General features: G+C 48.2%; 1 protein-coding gene across 1 annotated transcript in view; it reads right to left on the reverse strand.

Annotated features, from left to right (window-relative positions):
* Positions 1 to 18,268, reverse strand: part of PI4KA (phosphatidylinositol 4-kinase alpha) — a 171,429-nt gene that overhangs the window by 135,403 nt on the left and 17,758 nt on the right. The window contains 3 exon segments of the mRNA XM_040416365.1: positions 10,961 to 11,049; positions 13,197 to 13,290; positions 14,480 to 14,596. Coding sequence (XP_040272299.1) covers positions 10,961 to 11,049; positions 13,197 to 13,290; positions 14,480 to 14,596 — 300 coding nt within the window.

Below are 18,268 nucleotides of genomic sequence, written 5' to 3' on the forward strand. Positions count from 1 at the left end.
GAGAAAGAGACTTTACTGGTAAGTAATACAAAAGTCTCCTTTTCTCGCCCATATTCCTTGGGGGACACAGGAAACCATGGGACGTTCCAGAGCAGTCCCAGAAGGGAGGGACCAGAACAAACTCAACCAACACCAGAGGCATCAATCAACTGCCGCCTGCAACACCAGACGGCCTAAAGCAGCGTCAGCCGACGCATGAGTATGCACCCTGTAGAACTTGGTGAAGGTGTGCAAGGAGGACCAAGTGGCCGCCTTGCAAATCTGCTCCGAAGAAGCCCGATTTCTCTGAGCCCAGGAAGCCCCGACCGCTCTAGTGGAGTGAGCGGTAACACCAAGGGGAGGAACCCTGCCCTTGGCGAGATAAGCCTCAGTAACAGCCATCTTGACAAAACGAGCGATAGCAACTTTGGATGCCGCCATCCCTCTGCGCGACCCTTCCGGGACCACAAAGAGCGAGTCAGTATGCCTGAAAGAGCTGGTTACTTCCAGGTAAATCTTGAGCGCCCTGACAACGTCCAGGCGATGAAGCTTCCTCTCCCGCGGATGGGAAGGGGAAGGACACAAAGAGGGGAGAACGATGTCCTCGTTCAGATGAAAGGCGGAGACCACCTTAGGAAGGAAGGAAGGGACCGGACGAAGAACCACCTTGTCCTGGTGGAACACTAGGAAAGGTTCCAGACAGGAGAGTGCAGCCAATTCGGACACCCTCCGAAGAGAGGTGATGGCTACAAGGAAAATAACCTTGCAGGACAGAAGTCGCAAGGAAACCGTCCGCAGAGGCTCGAAAGGAGAAGCCTGGAGCGCTGAGAGAACCAGGTTCAGGTCCCAGGGCGGTACCGGAGGGCGATACGGGGGAACCGCGTGAGCCACGCCCTGAAGGAAGGTCTTGACAGGACCAAGGGGGGCCAGTGGGCGCTGAAACAAAATGGACAGCGCAGATACCTGACCCTTCAAAGAACTAAGGCCTAGACCTTGGGCCAGTCCGCTCTGCAGGAAGGACAAAACGGTGGGGAGAGAAAAGCGGAGCGGAGGAATCCCCAGCTCGGCACAGAACCCCAAAAAAGTCCTCCAGGTCCTATAATAGATCCTAGAAGAGGACGGCTTACGGGCGCGGATCATGGTGCGGACGACGTCCGCAGAAAAGCCCCTACGTGTCAGGACGGTGGTCTCAACAACCACGCCGTCAAACGTAGGGACCCTAAACGCGGGTGGAAGATCGGTCCCTGAGAGAGAAGATCTTCCCTGGCGGGCAGTGGCCAGGGCGCGTCTGCCAGGAGCAGCATGAGGTCGGCATACCAAGACCGGCGGGGCCAGTCCGGAGCGACCAGAATCACCGAGACGCCTTCCGCCGCGATCTTCCGAAGGACCTTGGGCAGGAGAGGGATGGGAGGGAATATGTATGGGCGCGCGAAGCCTCGCCAAGGAAGAACGAGGGCGTCGGCTCCGCAAGCTCCCGGATCCCTGGCCCTGGACAGATAGGCGGGGACCTTGTGATTGAATTTTGAGGCCATGAGGTCCACGTCCGGAATGCCCCAACGAAGGCAAATGGCCTCGAATACCTCCGGGTGAAGAGACCACTCGCCGGGGTCGACGGTGGTGCGACTGAGGAAGTCCGCCGCCCAATTGTCCACCCCTGGAATAAAAATTGCAGATAGGGCCGGGACGTGGGCTTCCGCCCAACGGAGAATGCTGGTGACCTCTCGCATCGCTGCAGCGCTGCGAGTGCCCCCCTGGTGGTTTATGTACGCCACGGCCGTGGCGTTGTCTGATTGTACACGAACTGGATGACCCTTCAGCAGATGAGTCCAGTGTCGTAGAGACAGAAGGGCCGCTCTCAGTTCCAGGACATTGATCGAGAGTTTGGACTCCGATGGAGACCAAAAGCCCTGGACGGATCGGGGAGGAAACACGCCTCCCCAGCCCGAGAGACTGGCATCGGTTGTAACCACCAACCAGTTGAGTGGCAGAAAGGACCTGCCCAGAAGAGGGGACTGTAACCACCAGCGGAGAGATGACCGCACCGGAGGCGAAAGATGGAAGGGATGATCCAGAGACTGCGGCGATTTGTCCCAGGAGGAGAGGATCGCCCGTTGGAGAGGGCGGGAGTGAAACTGCGCAAATGGGATCGCCTCGAAGCAGGCAACCATCTGCCCCAATACCCGCATGCAGAAGCGGAAGGACGGTCGACGGTGGAGAAGGAGACCCCGAACCGCCCCACGGAGGATCAGACGTTTTTCCGAGGGAAGACGTACCTCCGCCGCTCCCGTGTCTAAAAGCATTCCCAGGAAGACGAGTTGTCTGGAGGGGGGAAGAGAGGACTTGGGGAAGTTGATGACCCAACCGAACCTCGCCAGAGTCTCTAGAGTGAGATCCACGCTGGCAACCGCTTGAGAAAGGGACGGAGCCTTGATGAGGATATCGTCCAAGTACGGTAGCAGAAAAACACCCCTGGAACGGAGTAAGGCTAAAACCGGGGCCAGGACCTTGGTGAACACCCGGGGGGCTGTTGCCAGTCCAAAGGGAAGGGCGACAAATTGGAAGTGGAGGTCCCCCACGGCGAATCGAAGGAAGCGATGGTGACACTGGGCTACCGGAACATGGAGGTAGGCATCCTGTATATCGATGGAAGACATGAAATCTCCCTGCTCCAGGGAAGCCACCGCGGAGCGGAGGGACTCCATCCGAAACCGTCGAAGGAGGAGAAAACGGTTGAGCTTTTTGAGGTCCAAAATGGGCCGCACCGAACCTCCCTTCTTGGGAACTACAAAGAGGTTCGAGTAGAACCCTTGGAATCTTTCCTCTAGAGGAACGGGGGTAATCACCCCCCTGTCCAGTAAGGCTTGAACGGCCGCGGAGAACGCAGCCGCGTCTTTCGGGTCTCGCGTGGGGCGGGAGCGAAAGAACCGATCCGGAGGGAAGGATGCAAATTCGATTTTGTATCCGGAGGACACAATTTCGAGGGCCCAGGCGTCGGAGACGTGAGCCATCCAGACGTCCTTGAAAAGGAGGAGCCGGCCCCCCACCCGGGTGGGTGGGGGCGCGCCTTCAGGCAGAGGACTGTTTTGCTGCGGGTGTGCGGGCAGCCTGCGGCTTGCGCCAGGAGGGCTGCGCCCGAAAAAACGGCTTCCTACGCTTGTCCTGGGGAGGAGCCGAAGCGGCAGCTGTGGTGGGAGCCCCAGAGGCCCTGCGGGAGGACCGAAAACGAGACGCACCAGGGCGTCCGCGGGGGGCGCCCCTGGCTTGGGGTTGAGGAAGATGGGTGCTTTTACCACCCGTGGCCTCTGAAATAAGTTCGTCTAAGCGGACCCCGAAAAGGCGGGAACCCGCAAACGGTAGCCCCGCCAAGGAACGTTTGGAGGCAGCGTCCGCTTTCCAGACCTTCAGCCAGAGCTCCCTCCTGACGGCAACTGCCAGGGCGGAGGAGCGTGCAATAAGGGCTCCCGCATCAAGGGAGGCCTCACAGACAAAATTCCCGGCCCGAATAATAAGCTGGGCCAAGGAACGTAGGTCCTGGATGGGGATGTCCGAGTCCAACTCCTGTTCCAGCTGCGTACCCCAAGCAGAGATTGCTTTCCCTGCCCAAGCAGAGGCAAAAACCGGTCTGAGGGCAGAACCGGAGGCAGCAAAAATGCCCTTGGACAGGGTCTCCATGCGACGGTCCTCCGCTGACTGAAGAGAGGACCCGTCGGGAACAGGGATGGCCGTGTTCTTTGACAGCCGGGCCACAGGGGGGTCCACCTTGGGTGGGGAAGACCAGGTGGCCACGACATCGGCTGGAAAAGGATAGCAAATGTCCAGCTTCTTTGGGTTGACAAAACGGGCGTCCGGGCGAGCCCAAGCCTTAGACACCACGGAGGAGAAATCAGAGTGGATTGGAAAGACTTTTGAGGCCTGCCTGGGTCTGATAAAGGAGACGCTAGCTGCGTCCGAGCTAGGGGGGTCATCCTGCACCTTAAAGGTGTCACGTATATCAGAGATGAGTTGACCCATCGCTGAGGCTAGCTTGGACGGCAGGGCCGAGTCCATTTCCAAATCTGAAGCCGCCAATTCACCTTCAGAGAGCGAATCCTTTGGAGAGGAGAGGCTCGTCTGGGTGCGCACGCGTGGCGGGGAGAGGGAGGCATCCGAGGAGGAGGCTCGCTCTACTCTAATACGCTTCTGAGAGTGCCTAGCTCGGGAGGGGTCACTAGGAGAGGGTGAACCCGCTGCAGCGGCAGAAGCAGTGGACCCGGAGGGCGCGACAGTCAGAGTGGCGTCCTGCGGGGTAGGTGGCCTGTCTATTAGGCGGCCCACGACATGAGTGAGGCTTTCCACGGCCTGGGACAGGGATCTAGCCCAGTCAGGCGGGTCAGAGGAAGCAGGGAGCGACACAGCGGGCGACTGAGGCTGCGGTGGAGCTCGGCATGCAGTACAGTGCGGATCAGACTGCCCCCGGGGAAAGGGTTCCCTACAAGCAGTACAGGCATGGTACCATGGCTTGGCGGCTGCAGAAGGGTCTGACATGGTGGAAAGATGTTGCACTTAAAAGTGAGAACCAAGCAACAGTACTGTGGCACGGAGGGGGTTAAACAGTCCTACCAGACCCGGAGATACAAGCGGCAGCTGTAAGGGGAACAGACTGAGGAGGCTGTGGAGGAGAGGCAGCAGCACGGAGCTGAATGGCTTCAGGATCGCACGGCAGAGAGATGAACCCGGAAGTAGCGGAGCGCAGCAGCACGGAGCTGAATGTGTAAGGAAGCTCCGCCCCCCCTCTGCCGCGCTGAAGCCGAAGCAGAGCCGCGCGCGCGGCAAAATGATTTTAACCCCCAAGGATGTTGAAGTGCCGGCCATGACATGGCGCCGTTCATGCCAGGAAAAAACGGCTCCCACCGCGCCTAGATGTAGCAGACGGCTTGCATGTCTGCAGCCGTCCCTGTAAGGCAGCGTTCTAGGACTGCCCTCCAACTAAGCCCGGTAACGTCCCGATATTCCGTGGCGGGGGGCGGGGGGTGGGTTGTCCGGGATTGTAGCAGTGGCCATGTAACAGTGGCCATGTTGGTAGCAGCGGTGGGAGGGAGGAAGGGGAGGCTGGAGCAGCCACTCTCACCATACGCTGTCTTCGCCCTCAGTCCATCCAGCGGGGGTCGCCCCTTCAGCTCCTGGCACCGCGGTGGCAGGAAGCCGGGGGAGGGACTTGGCGTGCGGGTGACCCTGAGCTGGCGGGACGCAGGGGAGCGAGGCTGCCCTGGTCCACCTTGTCTTCTGTGGGGGAGGCGGCAGTGCGGAATTACCGGCACTGGCGCAACTCAACCCCGGGAGAAACAGAGGGGTCTAATGCGCCTCTGTTGTCCCTGTAGGTAGAAAAAAACCGAGTTAAAAACAACAAATACGTAAAAATAAAAATCATAGGATAACAACCCTGCATAAGCAGGGGGTGTCTTGCCTCCTTGGACACTAAGCAAAAACTGGCAGTCTCTTCTCCAGGCTGAAGGGTATAGCTGATTGAGGAGGGGCTTACAGCTTTCGCTTAGTGTCACGCCTCCTAGGGAGCAGAGCTATACCCATGGTTTCCTGTGTCCCCCAAGGAATATGGGCGAGAAAAACTATTTAGCAGGTAAATCCATTTTGTCTCTTCTTGCTGAAGCCTTCTGTCTATATCTCCTTACGTGGGCCTGATTTTATTTTAGTTACTCCCCAAAACTTACAATTCGTGCTGTTTCCTTTATGTTTTTCTCTCATATGTCTGGCTAGGCTTGTATCTTCTCCCGTATTGATGCTGCTCAAGTGTCTAGAAATCCGTCTTCTTAGTTCTTGAGTAGTTTTTCCTACGTACAGTCTGGGACAAATCACATTTAATGATGTACACCACTCCTTTCGTTTTACAATTTATGTAGTCTCTTATTTCATAATTCCTCCCATCCACCGGATTCTCAAACGTTTTTGTGATATTCAGTCGACCACAAAAGGTGCAGTCTCCACATGGGTATGATCCCTTGTGATTTAGCCAAGTTGTTTTATGTACTTTTTTATGGGGTTGATAGTGGCTGTGAACTAGCATTTCTCTCATATTTCTTCCCCTTCTGTAAGCTATCATGGGGTATCGTGGTATCACTTCCTGTATATCGCTATCTGCTTGTAAAATATGCCAATGACGTCTCAAGATCTGTTTTACGATACTGTGCTCAGTATCATATGTTCCTATACAAGTAAACCCACAAACGTTTATAGCAAGCTTGGATGTTGAGGCTCTGTATACCAGCATTCAGCACAACCTGGGAATACAGGCAGTTGAGCATTATCTCAGCACTAAAGGGGTTCAATATCACGAGCACAATTGTTTTGTTATTGCACTTTTGAAGTTTTTTTTGGAGCACAATTATTTTATATTTAATGGCAACTATTATTTACAGACAACTGGCACCGCTATGGGTACGATTTGTGCACCTAGTTTTGCTAATCTTTTTCTAGGGTGGTGGGAAGACCGTATAGTTTTCACAGACACATATAATAAGTACACTCAACACATTTTATTTTGGGATATATCGATGATATAATGATTTTTTGGGATGACACAGAAGCACTTTTTTATGAATTTGTTTGTCATCTTAATGACAATCAAATTGGAATGAGATTTACAGCAGAAATACACAAGAGCACTTTAAATTTCCTGGATCTCAAGATACTATTGCATCTGACGGCAGTATCCAAACAGAAATATACCGAAAACCAACGTCTACCAATAATCTCCTGCATTGGCAAAGCTTCCATCCTGAACCCCTTAAAAAGGGAATTCCAGTGGGGCAGTATTTAAGAGCCAGGCGGAACTGCTCTACAGAGGAAGCATTTGAAAGAGAAAGCAGCACATTGTATTCACGCTTCTATAGTAGAGGCTACTCCAAGAAGTGCCTACATAGAGCATACAATAAAGCAAGAAAGATGGGAAGATTGGAACTACTAGCAGGTAGAACTCAAAAAAGAGGAGAAAAAATAAAATAAAAAAATCATACGCTGTATAGGAACATATGATACTGAGCACAGTATCGTAAAACAGATCTTGAGACTTCATTGGCATATTTTACAAGCAGATAGCGATATACAGGAAGTGATACCACGATACCCCATGATAGCTTACAGAAGGGGAAGAAATATGAGAGAAATGCTAGTTCACAGCCACTATCAACCCCATAAAAAAGTACATAAAACAACTTGGCTAAATCACAAGGGATCATACCCATGTGGAGACTGCACCTTTTGTGGTCGAATGAATATCACAAAAACGTTTGAGAATCCGGTGGATGGGAGGAATTATGAAATAAGAGACTACATAAATTGTAAAACGAAAGGAGTGGTGTACATCATTAAATGTGATTGTCCCAGACTGTACGTAGGAAAAACTACTCAAGAACTAAGAAGACGGATTTCTAGACACTTGAGCAGCATCAATACGAGAGAAGATACAAGCCTAGCCAGACATATGGGAGAAAAACATAAAGGAAACAGCACGAATTGTAAGTTTTGGGGAGTAACTAAAATAAAATCAGGCCCACGTAAAGGAGATATAGACAGAAGGCTTCAGCAAGAAGAGACAAAATGGATTTACCTGCTAAATAGTTTATCCCCAAGAGGCCTGAATGAAGGTTTCACGTACTCGTCCTTCCTGTAGCCCGGACCCCCTCCTAGGAGAAAATAAAAATATAAATTATTTAGTAAACCGAAAAGAAGGAAATATTATAATAAAAACACAAATTGTAAACAAGAGTAACTGCTCGGCAAAAATAACGCAAAGAGTAGAATAAATGAAGGCGTAGAAGGAATCAATAAGTGAAGCTGTTCCAGCTAAAGGATTGAATAATATTGGACAATTCGATAAAAAATATGTGCGGTCTCAAAGCCACTGTTCTGAAAGCGATAAATAGAAAGTACTCTATATAAAAAAAACTGATGATTCATGGCTTCCTGATGAGGGAGACACTGATTTCCCGACATATGCCATAGCAAGCATGGTAGAACTGATAATTAGGCTTTAATGTACGTGTAACTGTAGGTTATATATTGTCAGTGAATGATATGAAGTTCTAACATATACATGATAGGACTGTTGGCAGTACCAATAACTAAGCTATAATACATGCCTGAGACATACTAACCCGTGCCTGGAGAATAATGACTTGAGACATGTGGAATAGCAAGATTGAGAATCGTATTCACTATGTGCAGGCGCAGTATACAGGATATGTGAATGAGTAAGAGAAACCAAATAGCGACAAGTGGACTATGTCCAGAGATATGCGCCCTGGCACTAACTAAGTATTAACGCAGGCGCAGGTTTACGGTAGGGATCGACCGATTATCGGTTTTACTCTTTACTCTTTCATTTATTTTGCCGATATTCCGATAACGTATGGGGAACACAGATCGCGCTGCTCTCAGCGCTCTCCGCGTTTCCTCAGCAGCACAGGGGAGAAGGAAGCAGTGTCTCCTCCCCCTGTGCTGCTGCTGCCGCCAATGAGAGGAGGGAGGACAAGAGAAGGGGAGGGGCTGTGGCCACCAATGAAGAGAAATCTCTCATTAATTTATATACAGGAGGCGGGTGCTGGCTGCAGAATCACATAGCCGGCTCCCGACCTCTATGAGCGGTAGCTGCGATCCGCGGCACCTGAGGGGTTAACTACCGCAGATCACAGCTACCGCTCATAGAGGTCGGGAGCCGGCTATGTGATTCTGCAGCCAGCACCCGCCTCCTGTATATGAATGAATGAGAGATTTCTCTTCATTGGTGGCGCAGTGCGCCCCCCCCCCCCCCCAAGCCCCCCAGTATTAATCATTGGTGGCGCAGTGCGCCCCCCACCCCAGTATTAATCATTGGTGGCAGTGGCCACAGGATCCCCTCTCCCCTGCTCCTCCGTTCGGAGCCCCAGCAGTGTAAGGACGCTATTGAAGCCCTGGCTGCCATGGTAAGCTCCATGCTGCTGTGTGCAGGGACAGTGTGAGCTCCTATTCACCCTGATAGAGATCTATCAGGGTGAATAGGACAAGGGTTCTAGTCCCTAAGGGGGCTAAAAGTTAGTAAAAAAAAAAAATATATTAAGTATAAATGAAAGAAAGATTTAAAAAAAATATATATAAAATACACGTTAACAACAAACATTCATTTTCAGCAGATTTGTGTAGGAATTTTTATTTTATTTTTAAATAAAAATTAACAGAATATCAGTATAAATTATCGGCTATCGGCCTGAAAGTTCACAAATTATCGGTATCTGCCCTAAAAAAAAAATCTATATCGGTCGATCCCTAGTTTACGGTAAAGATATGGAAGTGATAGAGGATCACACTAAGTGCTGACGCATGCGCAATACATAGTGAGTGCTAAAAATAGCAAAAAAGAGTCTATGTCCAGTGACATGCGCTCTGGTACCAAACGACAGCATAGGTAACTAAGTACTGACGCATGCGCAGGTGCATGACATAGACATGGAAGCGCTGAAAGAGTAAATAAAGAGACTAAGTCGAGCGACAAGCACTTTGGCAACAAATGATTGCATAGGCAACTAAGTACTGACACATGCGCAGACGCAGGACTTAGATATGGAAGTGCCGAATACTAAGTGTTATGACCTGAGCAATGGCACTGACTGTGGGGGAAAAAATCTAAGTCTACTAAACATGCGTCGCGCGTACTGATGACATGGTTTTGATCGCAACCAACCAGGAAAAAAGAGGCTGGACAAATGACGACACCGGAGGGAAGGACCGGAATTGACACCAATCATATTTGAAGTTCACTGATGAATAGACCTTTATTGGACAGCCCTCTAGTAGTGATGATGGTAATTAAGCCGAGTGGGAGCACGCTCACACTCTGCCCTAACCGCTGAAGACGCTGGTACTCGTCGAAACATGTCGGGGGGGCAGCGTTGTTCTCATGTTTTAATTTAGTATAGTCTCTAGCAAAGCAGCAGTACGAGACAAAGGATACATTGTACCTACAGCAATATACTGGCAGCGCGCAGCCAGTAAGGCAACAATGTTTATTCCGAGCTAAGAGATCACTAATAGGAAGTATAGTTATACCTACAAGTGCAAGCAGAGACGAACTGGCAATTTTAAAAGCATCCTTTAAGTAATATATTAATATATTAGAATAATTATTGATTAAAGGTTAAGTTTTAGGATTAAGGAGGTGCAGGATTAAAAGGTGTAAGTTGGTCCTAGGGACATTAGTAGGTTTGATTTATATAGGAAAACACCGCATCCTGACACCATAAAGGAAAACTTAGGAAGTTGTGAGGCAATATGAGGGTAGATTTATCAATACTGTTTCCAGAGACAGGTTTGGTTCTATAAATGGTCTGGAAAATATGAAAATGTTGCACAACTGAAGCTTGGGTTATCTAGGGGGTAAATGATACACCAGGCTTGCAAATTAACCAACAGTGACGCAACTCACAGACTTTTCTGTAGTAACATCACACGTTATGAAATCTGACCCATAACCATTAGATTACAGACTGGCACCCAACTTAATATTTTCTCAGTTACCCCATATAATGCACACCCATTTGTCTCATCTCAGACCATAGCGATATGCCACCAATGTCTGAGAGGTGCGGGTCCCAACCCGCTCCTATCTCCAGAATGGGGCCCCCCGAAGTGAAGCAGAGTGCACCACGCGTCCTCTCCATTTACTTCCATGGGAGTTCTAAATATAGCTTGTCGCTGAATGGTGAGCGCACCATACATTCAAGGCCACCTCTCCATTTTCTTCTATGTGACCAGCGCTCGGCTATATTTGGAATTCCCACGGCGACGAACGGAGGAAGGCCGCACTTGCATGATCCACTCTCCTTCACTCAGGGGCCCAAATTTAGAGATAGGAGCAGATCCCAAAGGTGGGATCCACACTTATCTGATATAGCAATATGGCACCAATGTCTGAGATGAGACAACCACTTTAAACCAAATGTCCTGAATGTCTTACCTGTCCTCTGAAGGTTACATCTCTGTGAGCAACATCTGAGAGTAAAGTAACAAGGCAGAAGCTAAATGTCTCAGCTACTGGAAGCATGCCTGTCATGGGGTGAAGAGAAGATCGTTAAGATGTAATAGAGAATAATTTGAGATCATTAAAGACACCTCTGACATGGTTACATAGGTCAGTGGTTAAAAAAGTTGTACTGTTTAAAGTTACAATCTTCGTTCATTTTCAGACCCCCTGATATTCAACTTACAACCTGCACATAGTTGCAGACTTTTCTCATGTGGATGTGTCACTCCCACTAATACGCAAGTTATGTCCAGAAATATTTGGACAGTGACACAGATGTTGGCATTTTAGCTGTTTACCAGAACGTATTCAAGATACAGTTATATTATCAATATGGGCTTAAAGTGCAGACTGTCAGCTTTATTTGAGGGTATTCAAATCCTACTCTTTAATCTGTAGCTGCCTCTTTTTCAAGGGACCAACGGTAATTGGACAGTTAACTCAAAAGCTATTTAATGGGCTGCATGGGCTATTCCCTCATTAATCCTTCATCAATTAAGCAGGTAAAAGGTCTGGAGTTGATGCTAGGTGTGGCATTTGCATTTGGAAACTGTTGCTGTGAACCCACAACATGCGGTCAACAGAGCTCTCAATGGAAGTGAAACAGACCATCATTAGGCGGAAAAAAAGAAAAAATCCATCAGAGAGATAGCGGAAATGTTAGGAGTGGCCAAATCAACAATTTGGTACATTCTGGTAAAAAAAAAAAAAAAGTGCACTGGTGAGCTCGGGAACGCAAAAAGTCCTGGACGTCCACGAAGACAACAGTGGTGGATGATCACAGAAGAACACTCTCCAGGAAGTAGGTGTATCATTATCCAAGTCTACCATAAAGAGAAGACTTCATGAGAGCAAATACAGAGGGTTCACCACAAAGTGAAAACCATTAATCAGCCTTGAAAATAGAAAGGCCAGATTAGACTTTGCAGAAAAAAAACATCTAATGAGGCTAGCCCAATTCCGAAACAGCATTTTTTGGACAGATAAAACTAAGAATGACAGGAAGAAGAAAGTATGGAGAAGGCTTGGAACAGCTCATGATCTGAAGCACACCACATCCTCTATAAAAGATGGTGGAGGCAGTGTGATGGCATGGGCATGCATGGCTTCCAATGGCACTGGGTCACTAGTGTTTATTGATGTGACTGAAGACAGAAACAGCCGGATGAATTCTACTTTCTGCTCAGATTCAACCAAATGCAGCAAGGCTAATTGGACAGTGCTTTACTGTACAGATAATGACCCAAAACGGCGAAAGCAACCTAGGAGTTTTAAAAGGCAATGAAGTGGAATATTCTGCAACGGCCGAGTCGACCAACCGATCTCAATCCGATCGAGCATGCATGTCACTTGCTTAAGACAAAACTTAAGGCAGAAAGACCTACAAACAAGACAGCTGCAGTAAAGGCCTAGCAAAGCAATACAAAAAGGAGGAAAACCCAGCGTTTGGTGATGTCAATGGGGTTCCAGGCTTCAGGCAGTTATTGTCTGCAAAGGATTCTCTACAAAGTATTAAACATGAACATTTTATTTATGGTAGTGTTAATGTTTAATTACTTTTAAGCCCCTGAAATGAAGAGACTTTGTAAAAAATAAAATAAAACGGTTGCAATTCCTAAACGGGATATTTTTCACTGGATATTTTTGTTCAACCCTTTGAAATCTCAGTTGTTTCATTTCAAATCCAATGTGGTGGCATGCAGAGCCCAAATCACTGTCCAAATATTTTTGGACCTAACTATATATGCTGGCTGGCTCTGAGGTCTGTGTGTCCAGGATGCTACTGCCTTCACCAGCGCTGTGAAATCTCTCTCCAGGGCCAACACAGACATGTATGATCTCTACCTCTGCAGAGGTCTGTGTGGGATCTCTCCCCCATCCTACTGCAGGGACTGCCATGGGTTCTTTCATCTCTTTACACTGATGCTGCTTATGTAATCTCCCCCTGAAAACTTTGGGTCCTCTCCTCCCTCCCATCTTGTGCCACTGTGAAAGGTAGTCTGTGTACATTTACACTATATACATTTTAGAGTGGATAAGTAAATCTACCCCACTGTGTTCTCATTTATTCTCTATATAAAGAATTGATTAATTTAAATAGTAGATTGACTGTCACTGGTGCATATAACCATACATCTGACAAGGTGGCATTTTTGGAGAACAAACATACCCTTGTTTTTTCGAGATGTGCTCTCCTCTATCCATAGTACCTTTGGAAGTCCCCTCAGTAGCTTCAGAAGGTATGGTACAATATTATCTTTGTGCTAAAAACACAGAAAAATAATACTAATAAGTAACTGATCAGAGACTATTACATTAGACCTTATAGGGGCACAGAATGCAAAAAAATGTAAAAACAAATAGGCAACAAAATGCAGCTTCTAGCCCTGCCCCAAACTACCATAGCCCATACATGAAATATGTCAAAACAACCATTATGAAAAGGGGAAATTAAAAAAGATTTTAGTTATAGAATTTTTTTTTAAAACATACTATTTGCCCCCTTTTTAAAAAATAAATAAATAAATGACAAAATAGAAATGAAACAAAAATAAAGCCCCATGTATCACTTATAAAAACGATTTAGGGTGCCTTCACACGTTTTGAAGAATTCTGCAAGACAATGTGCAACATCAAGACTTCCACCATGTTATCCTATGGCAAACTGATTCTGCAGTAGAAAATGCTGCAGAAAAATCCACAACAAAATCCACATGGATTATGATGCAGATTTTTCAGTGAGGTTTTCTGCTGCAGAATCAGTTTGCCACCTAACGGAGAGATTCTCATACAGGAAATCTGCAACATAATCTGCACCATACTTCACACCAAAACATCTGCAATAATCCAGTGGATTTTCAGATACAATTTTCCGCAGCATGTGAACGCACCCTTACATAACCAAACAGAAAAAAGTTATGGATTTCAAAGACACATATACGGAAAAAAAACTGAAAATATGCTTGGCCAGGAGAGGGGGGGTACATGGCCCGGTCAGGAACTGGTTAATTACAGGGACAGCGGATTTCTTTTACCATGTTTGCAGGTTGTGAGTGGAAGGGAACATTCATTCTTGGTTCATTACCTAGCCTTAATAGGATATTTAAGGGGTTGCCTTATAAAGACAACCCCTGCCCATATGCCTTATTAGGGCTTATTGCCATCAGTGAGGAGGGGGTCCCTGCTCAGGACTCCCCTATAGCAGCATGAACCGAGATTCACTCTGTGCAATCCGCTCCAGTTCTGGAGGGCTAGAGAAGACCTTAAATAACATGGACAACTATGGATCTCACAAAACTACAGTGGCTGCTGCAGGTGAATTGGATGATTGATCACGGCTTCCTCTTCAAAATCAGCTGTTTTTCGGGGGTGCCTTGAGACAACGCCTTTAAATGATGTAGTCAAATAATGCCCATTGACACAGCAATGCCAGAGGTGAAGAGAGATAAATACCTGGAGGTCAGATTCAACCAAGAAAATTCCCAAAGCAATAAGTGCATCTCTGCGCCTCTCGTCCAGTTGAAACACTCCATGAAAATCAACGGGGCACATACATAGCAACTTCTGCACCTGTTGGAGAACACAGTAAAAATGTATTTTATCCATTCAGACCCAAAAACAAGACAGATTTATGCAAATCAGTAGAACGCTGTGTGTAGAAAGACATCAAAACAGTTAAAAGGTCTTTTGCATACCAGCACTAAAAGGGCAGATAAATTACGTTCAGACCTGCTCATGTACTATAAATCCTTAAGGAATTCCAACCATGGACACAACACCCCAGAAGAATAAAAAAGTAAAGTGGTGTAAGGATGACCAATGCTGTCATCTGACAGCTATCCTGCCTCTCTCGCCCCCATACACATCAACACTCAGCTCACTTAAGTGTGCATGTGCTCCGAATGGGGAGAGGGGAGAAAGCTGCTCACCTCCCCAAGAATAAAAAGGATTTGGTATGTTAAAATCCAACTAACTGATCCTTCTCTGTCCCGGCATCTGCTGTCACAAGGTGGTCAAATGGTCCCTCCAAAGTTAGCGAGTTTGGCTGACATTTCATATAAAAAACACTTTTGGTTTTGCTCCCATTTTGCATGAGCTGATCTACAAAAGACCCATTACTCTCAAATATTGTTCACAAATCTGTCTAAATCTGTGTTAGTGAGCACTTCTCCTTTGCCGAGATAATCCATCCCACCTCACAGTTGTGGCATATCAAGGTGCTGATTAGACAGCATGAATATTGCACAGGTGTGCCTTAGACTGCCCACAATAAAAGGCCACTCTGAAATGTGCAGTTTGATCACACAGCACAATGCCACAGATGTTGCAATGTTTGGGGGAGCGTGCAATTGGCATGCTGACTGCAGGAATGTCTACCAGAGCTGTTGCCCATGCAATGAATGTTCATTTCTCTACCATAAGTCGTCTCCAAAGGAGTTTCAGAGAATTTGGCAGTACATCCAACCGGCCTCACAACCGCAGACCACGTGTAACCACACCAGCCCAGGACCTCCACATCCAGCATGTTCACCTCCATGATCGTCTGAGATCAGCCACCCAGACAGCTGCAGCAACAATTGGTCTGCATAACCTAAGAATTTCTGCACAAACTGTCAGAAACTGTCTCAGGGAAGCTCATCTGCATGCTCGTCGTCCTCATCGGGGTCTGGACCTGACTGCAGTTCATTGTTGCAACCGACTTGAGTGGGCAAATGCTCACATTCTATGGCGTCTGGCACGTTGGAGAGGCGTTCTGTTCACGGATGAGTCCCGGTTTTCACTGGTCAGGGCAGATGACAAAGCGTGTGTGGCGTCATGTGGGTGAGCAGTTTCGTCACGTCAATGTTGTGGCCCGTGGTGGCGATGGGGTTATGGTATGGGCAGGCGTATGTTATGGACAACGAACACAGGTGCATTTTATTGATGGCATTTTGAATGCGCAGAGATACTGTGATGAGATCCTGAGGCTCATTGTTGTGCCATTCATCCATGACCATCACCTCATGTTGCAGCATGATAATGCACGGCCCCATATTACAAGGATCTGTACACAATTTCCGGAAACTGAAAACATCGCAGTTCTTGCATGGCCAGCATACTCACCGGACATGTCACCCATTGAGCATGTTTGGGATGCTCTGGATCTGCGTATACGACAGCGTGTTCCAGTTCCTGACAATATTCTGTAACTTTGCACGGCTATTGAAGAGGAGTGGACCAACATTCCACAGGTCACAATCAACAACCTGATCAACTCTATGTGACGGAGATGTGTTGCACTGCGTTTATTGTGGGCAGTCTAAGGCACACCTGTGCAATATTCATGCTGTCTATTTAGCACCTTGATATGCCACACATCTGAGGTGGGATGGATTATCTCGGCAAAGGAGAAGTGCTCACTTAGGGTCCATTCACACGTCCATAATTTTCTTCCGGATGCGTTGCGGATTTTGCAGACCCATTCATTTTCAATGGGGCCGGAATGGATGCTATGTGCTGTCCGCATCCGCACTTCCACAATTTCGTTCCTGAAAAAAATAGACCATGTCCTATTCTTGTCCGCAATTGCGGACAAGAAAAGCCATTTTCTATTATAGTGCCGGCGAAGTGCAGTCCGCAAATTGCGGAACGCACATTGCCGGTGTCCGTGTTTTGTGGACCGCAAAACACCTACGGACGTGTTAATGGACCCTAACACAGATTTATACAGATTTGTGAACAATATTTGAGAGTAATGTGTCTTTTGTGTATGTAGAAAATGTTTCAGATCTTTGAGTTCAGCTCATGTAAAAATGGGCGCAAAACCGAAAGTGTTGTGTCTATATTCTTGTTCAGTGTGTGTGTGTGTGTGTGTGTGTGTGTGTGTGTGTGTGTGTGTGTGTGTTATATATAATATTTGTGGTCAAGGCTCCGGGGAAAGTGTTGGGAAGAGGATGTGTACTGGACACGGTAGAACCTAACCTTGGCTAGTGGTGTGCCTTTAGCCACGTGACGCGGGTAGCCAAAAAAGGGGGCTAACCCAGGGAGTCTGAGCTGAGTGAAGCTGGAAAATAGGGAGGGTCGGGTGGGGCACTGGCGATGCCGACACCAGAGGGAGGGCGTGAGCCGGCTAAATACCCTATGCCCCTCCCACAAATGCAGGCTGGGAATCCAGCCTGCTATACTTGTGGTCAAGGCTCCGGGGAAAGTGTTGGGAAGAGGATGTGTACTGGACACGGTAGAACCTAACCTTGGCTAGTGGTGTGCCTTTAGCCACGTGACGCGGGTAGCCAAAAAAGGGGGCAAAACATGAATTTTAGGCAGTTTATTATTTGTAGCTTACAAAACCAGACTGGAAAAGGCTTTGGCAATCTCGACCCGTGGATGAGGGATGTAGCGGGAAAAACAGGAAGATTGCCATCGTCCCATCTTCCGTATGACGTGAGCGGGGACGCCATGTTTGGAGGCTGCCGATGCGGCCCCGATCCTGAAGGAGTGTCCGGAAATGGAAGCAGCGTGGAACCCCAGACCCGAAGCTATGGAACGGATGTGTCTGATGAACTGCGCGGACGTCAGTGACCGTACGGGAAAAGGCAGTAGGGGGCTATCGGGAGTTCTGTCATGGAGAGTGGAGAGCAGCTGATTGAACACGGACACTGGGCACCAAGGATTGAATGACTTAAAGTATTCGATCTGTACCGGTGGACCGACTTGGGAGGTTTTGGAGGAAGGAAGAGAGAAGGTGAAGTGGTCTAAACTATGGAGGAGCTGGCTGATAACCGGCCCTGGATTCCGGGCTGAGGTGCAGCAGAATTCCCCCGGCCTGAGAAACCCATAGAAGCTGAGGTAGAGAGCGGCTTTGAGGATCGAACTTCTGAAAGGGCCAAAGGGATTACCATCTAGGGCGACAGAAATTTTTTGGAATAATTCCCCTGTGACTGGTTGTCTGGAGGGAAGGGCAGGGGAAGAGAGCTTCTGAATGCCTCTCAAAACTGCTTTGACCGCCTGGGAGGAAAAGAAGGAGGAATGACTAGGGTGACTGATCATGTGGTGGTGCTGGATGCCCGCTAAATAAAGTCTGATGGTATTGTGGGACAGATGGAGCTCCTTGTGGCAGTATGCCAGGAAAGCCAGGACGAAGGAGACTCTGTCCCTGTCCCCCCTGGGGTGAAGGTGGGCAAACCGCCTGAAGGTGTTCCACCCTGTTAAATAGTTCCGGGCAGAGTTAGCCGAGAGAGACTCGCGGATGAGACCGTGGGCTGC

The sequence above is a fragment of the Bufo bufo genome, chromosome 2 (assembly GCF_905171765.1).
Source record: "Bufo bufo chromosome 2, aBufBuf1.1, whole genome shotgun sequence".
Classification (NCBI taxonomy): Eukaryota; Metazoa; Chordata; class Amphibia; order Anura; family Bufonidae; genus Bufo; species Bufo bufo.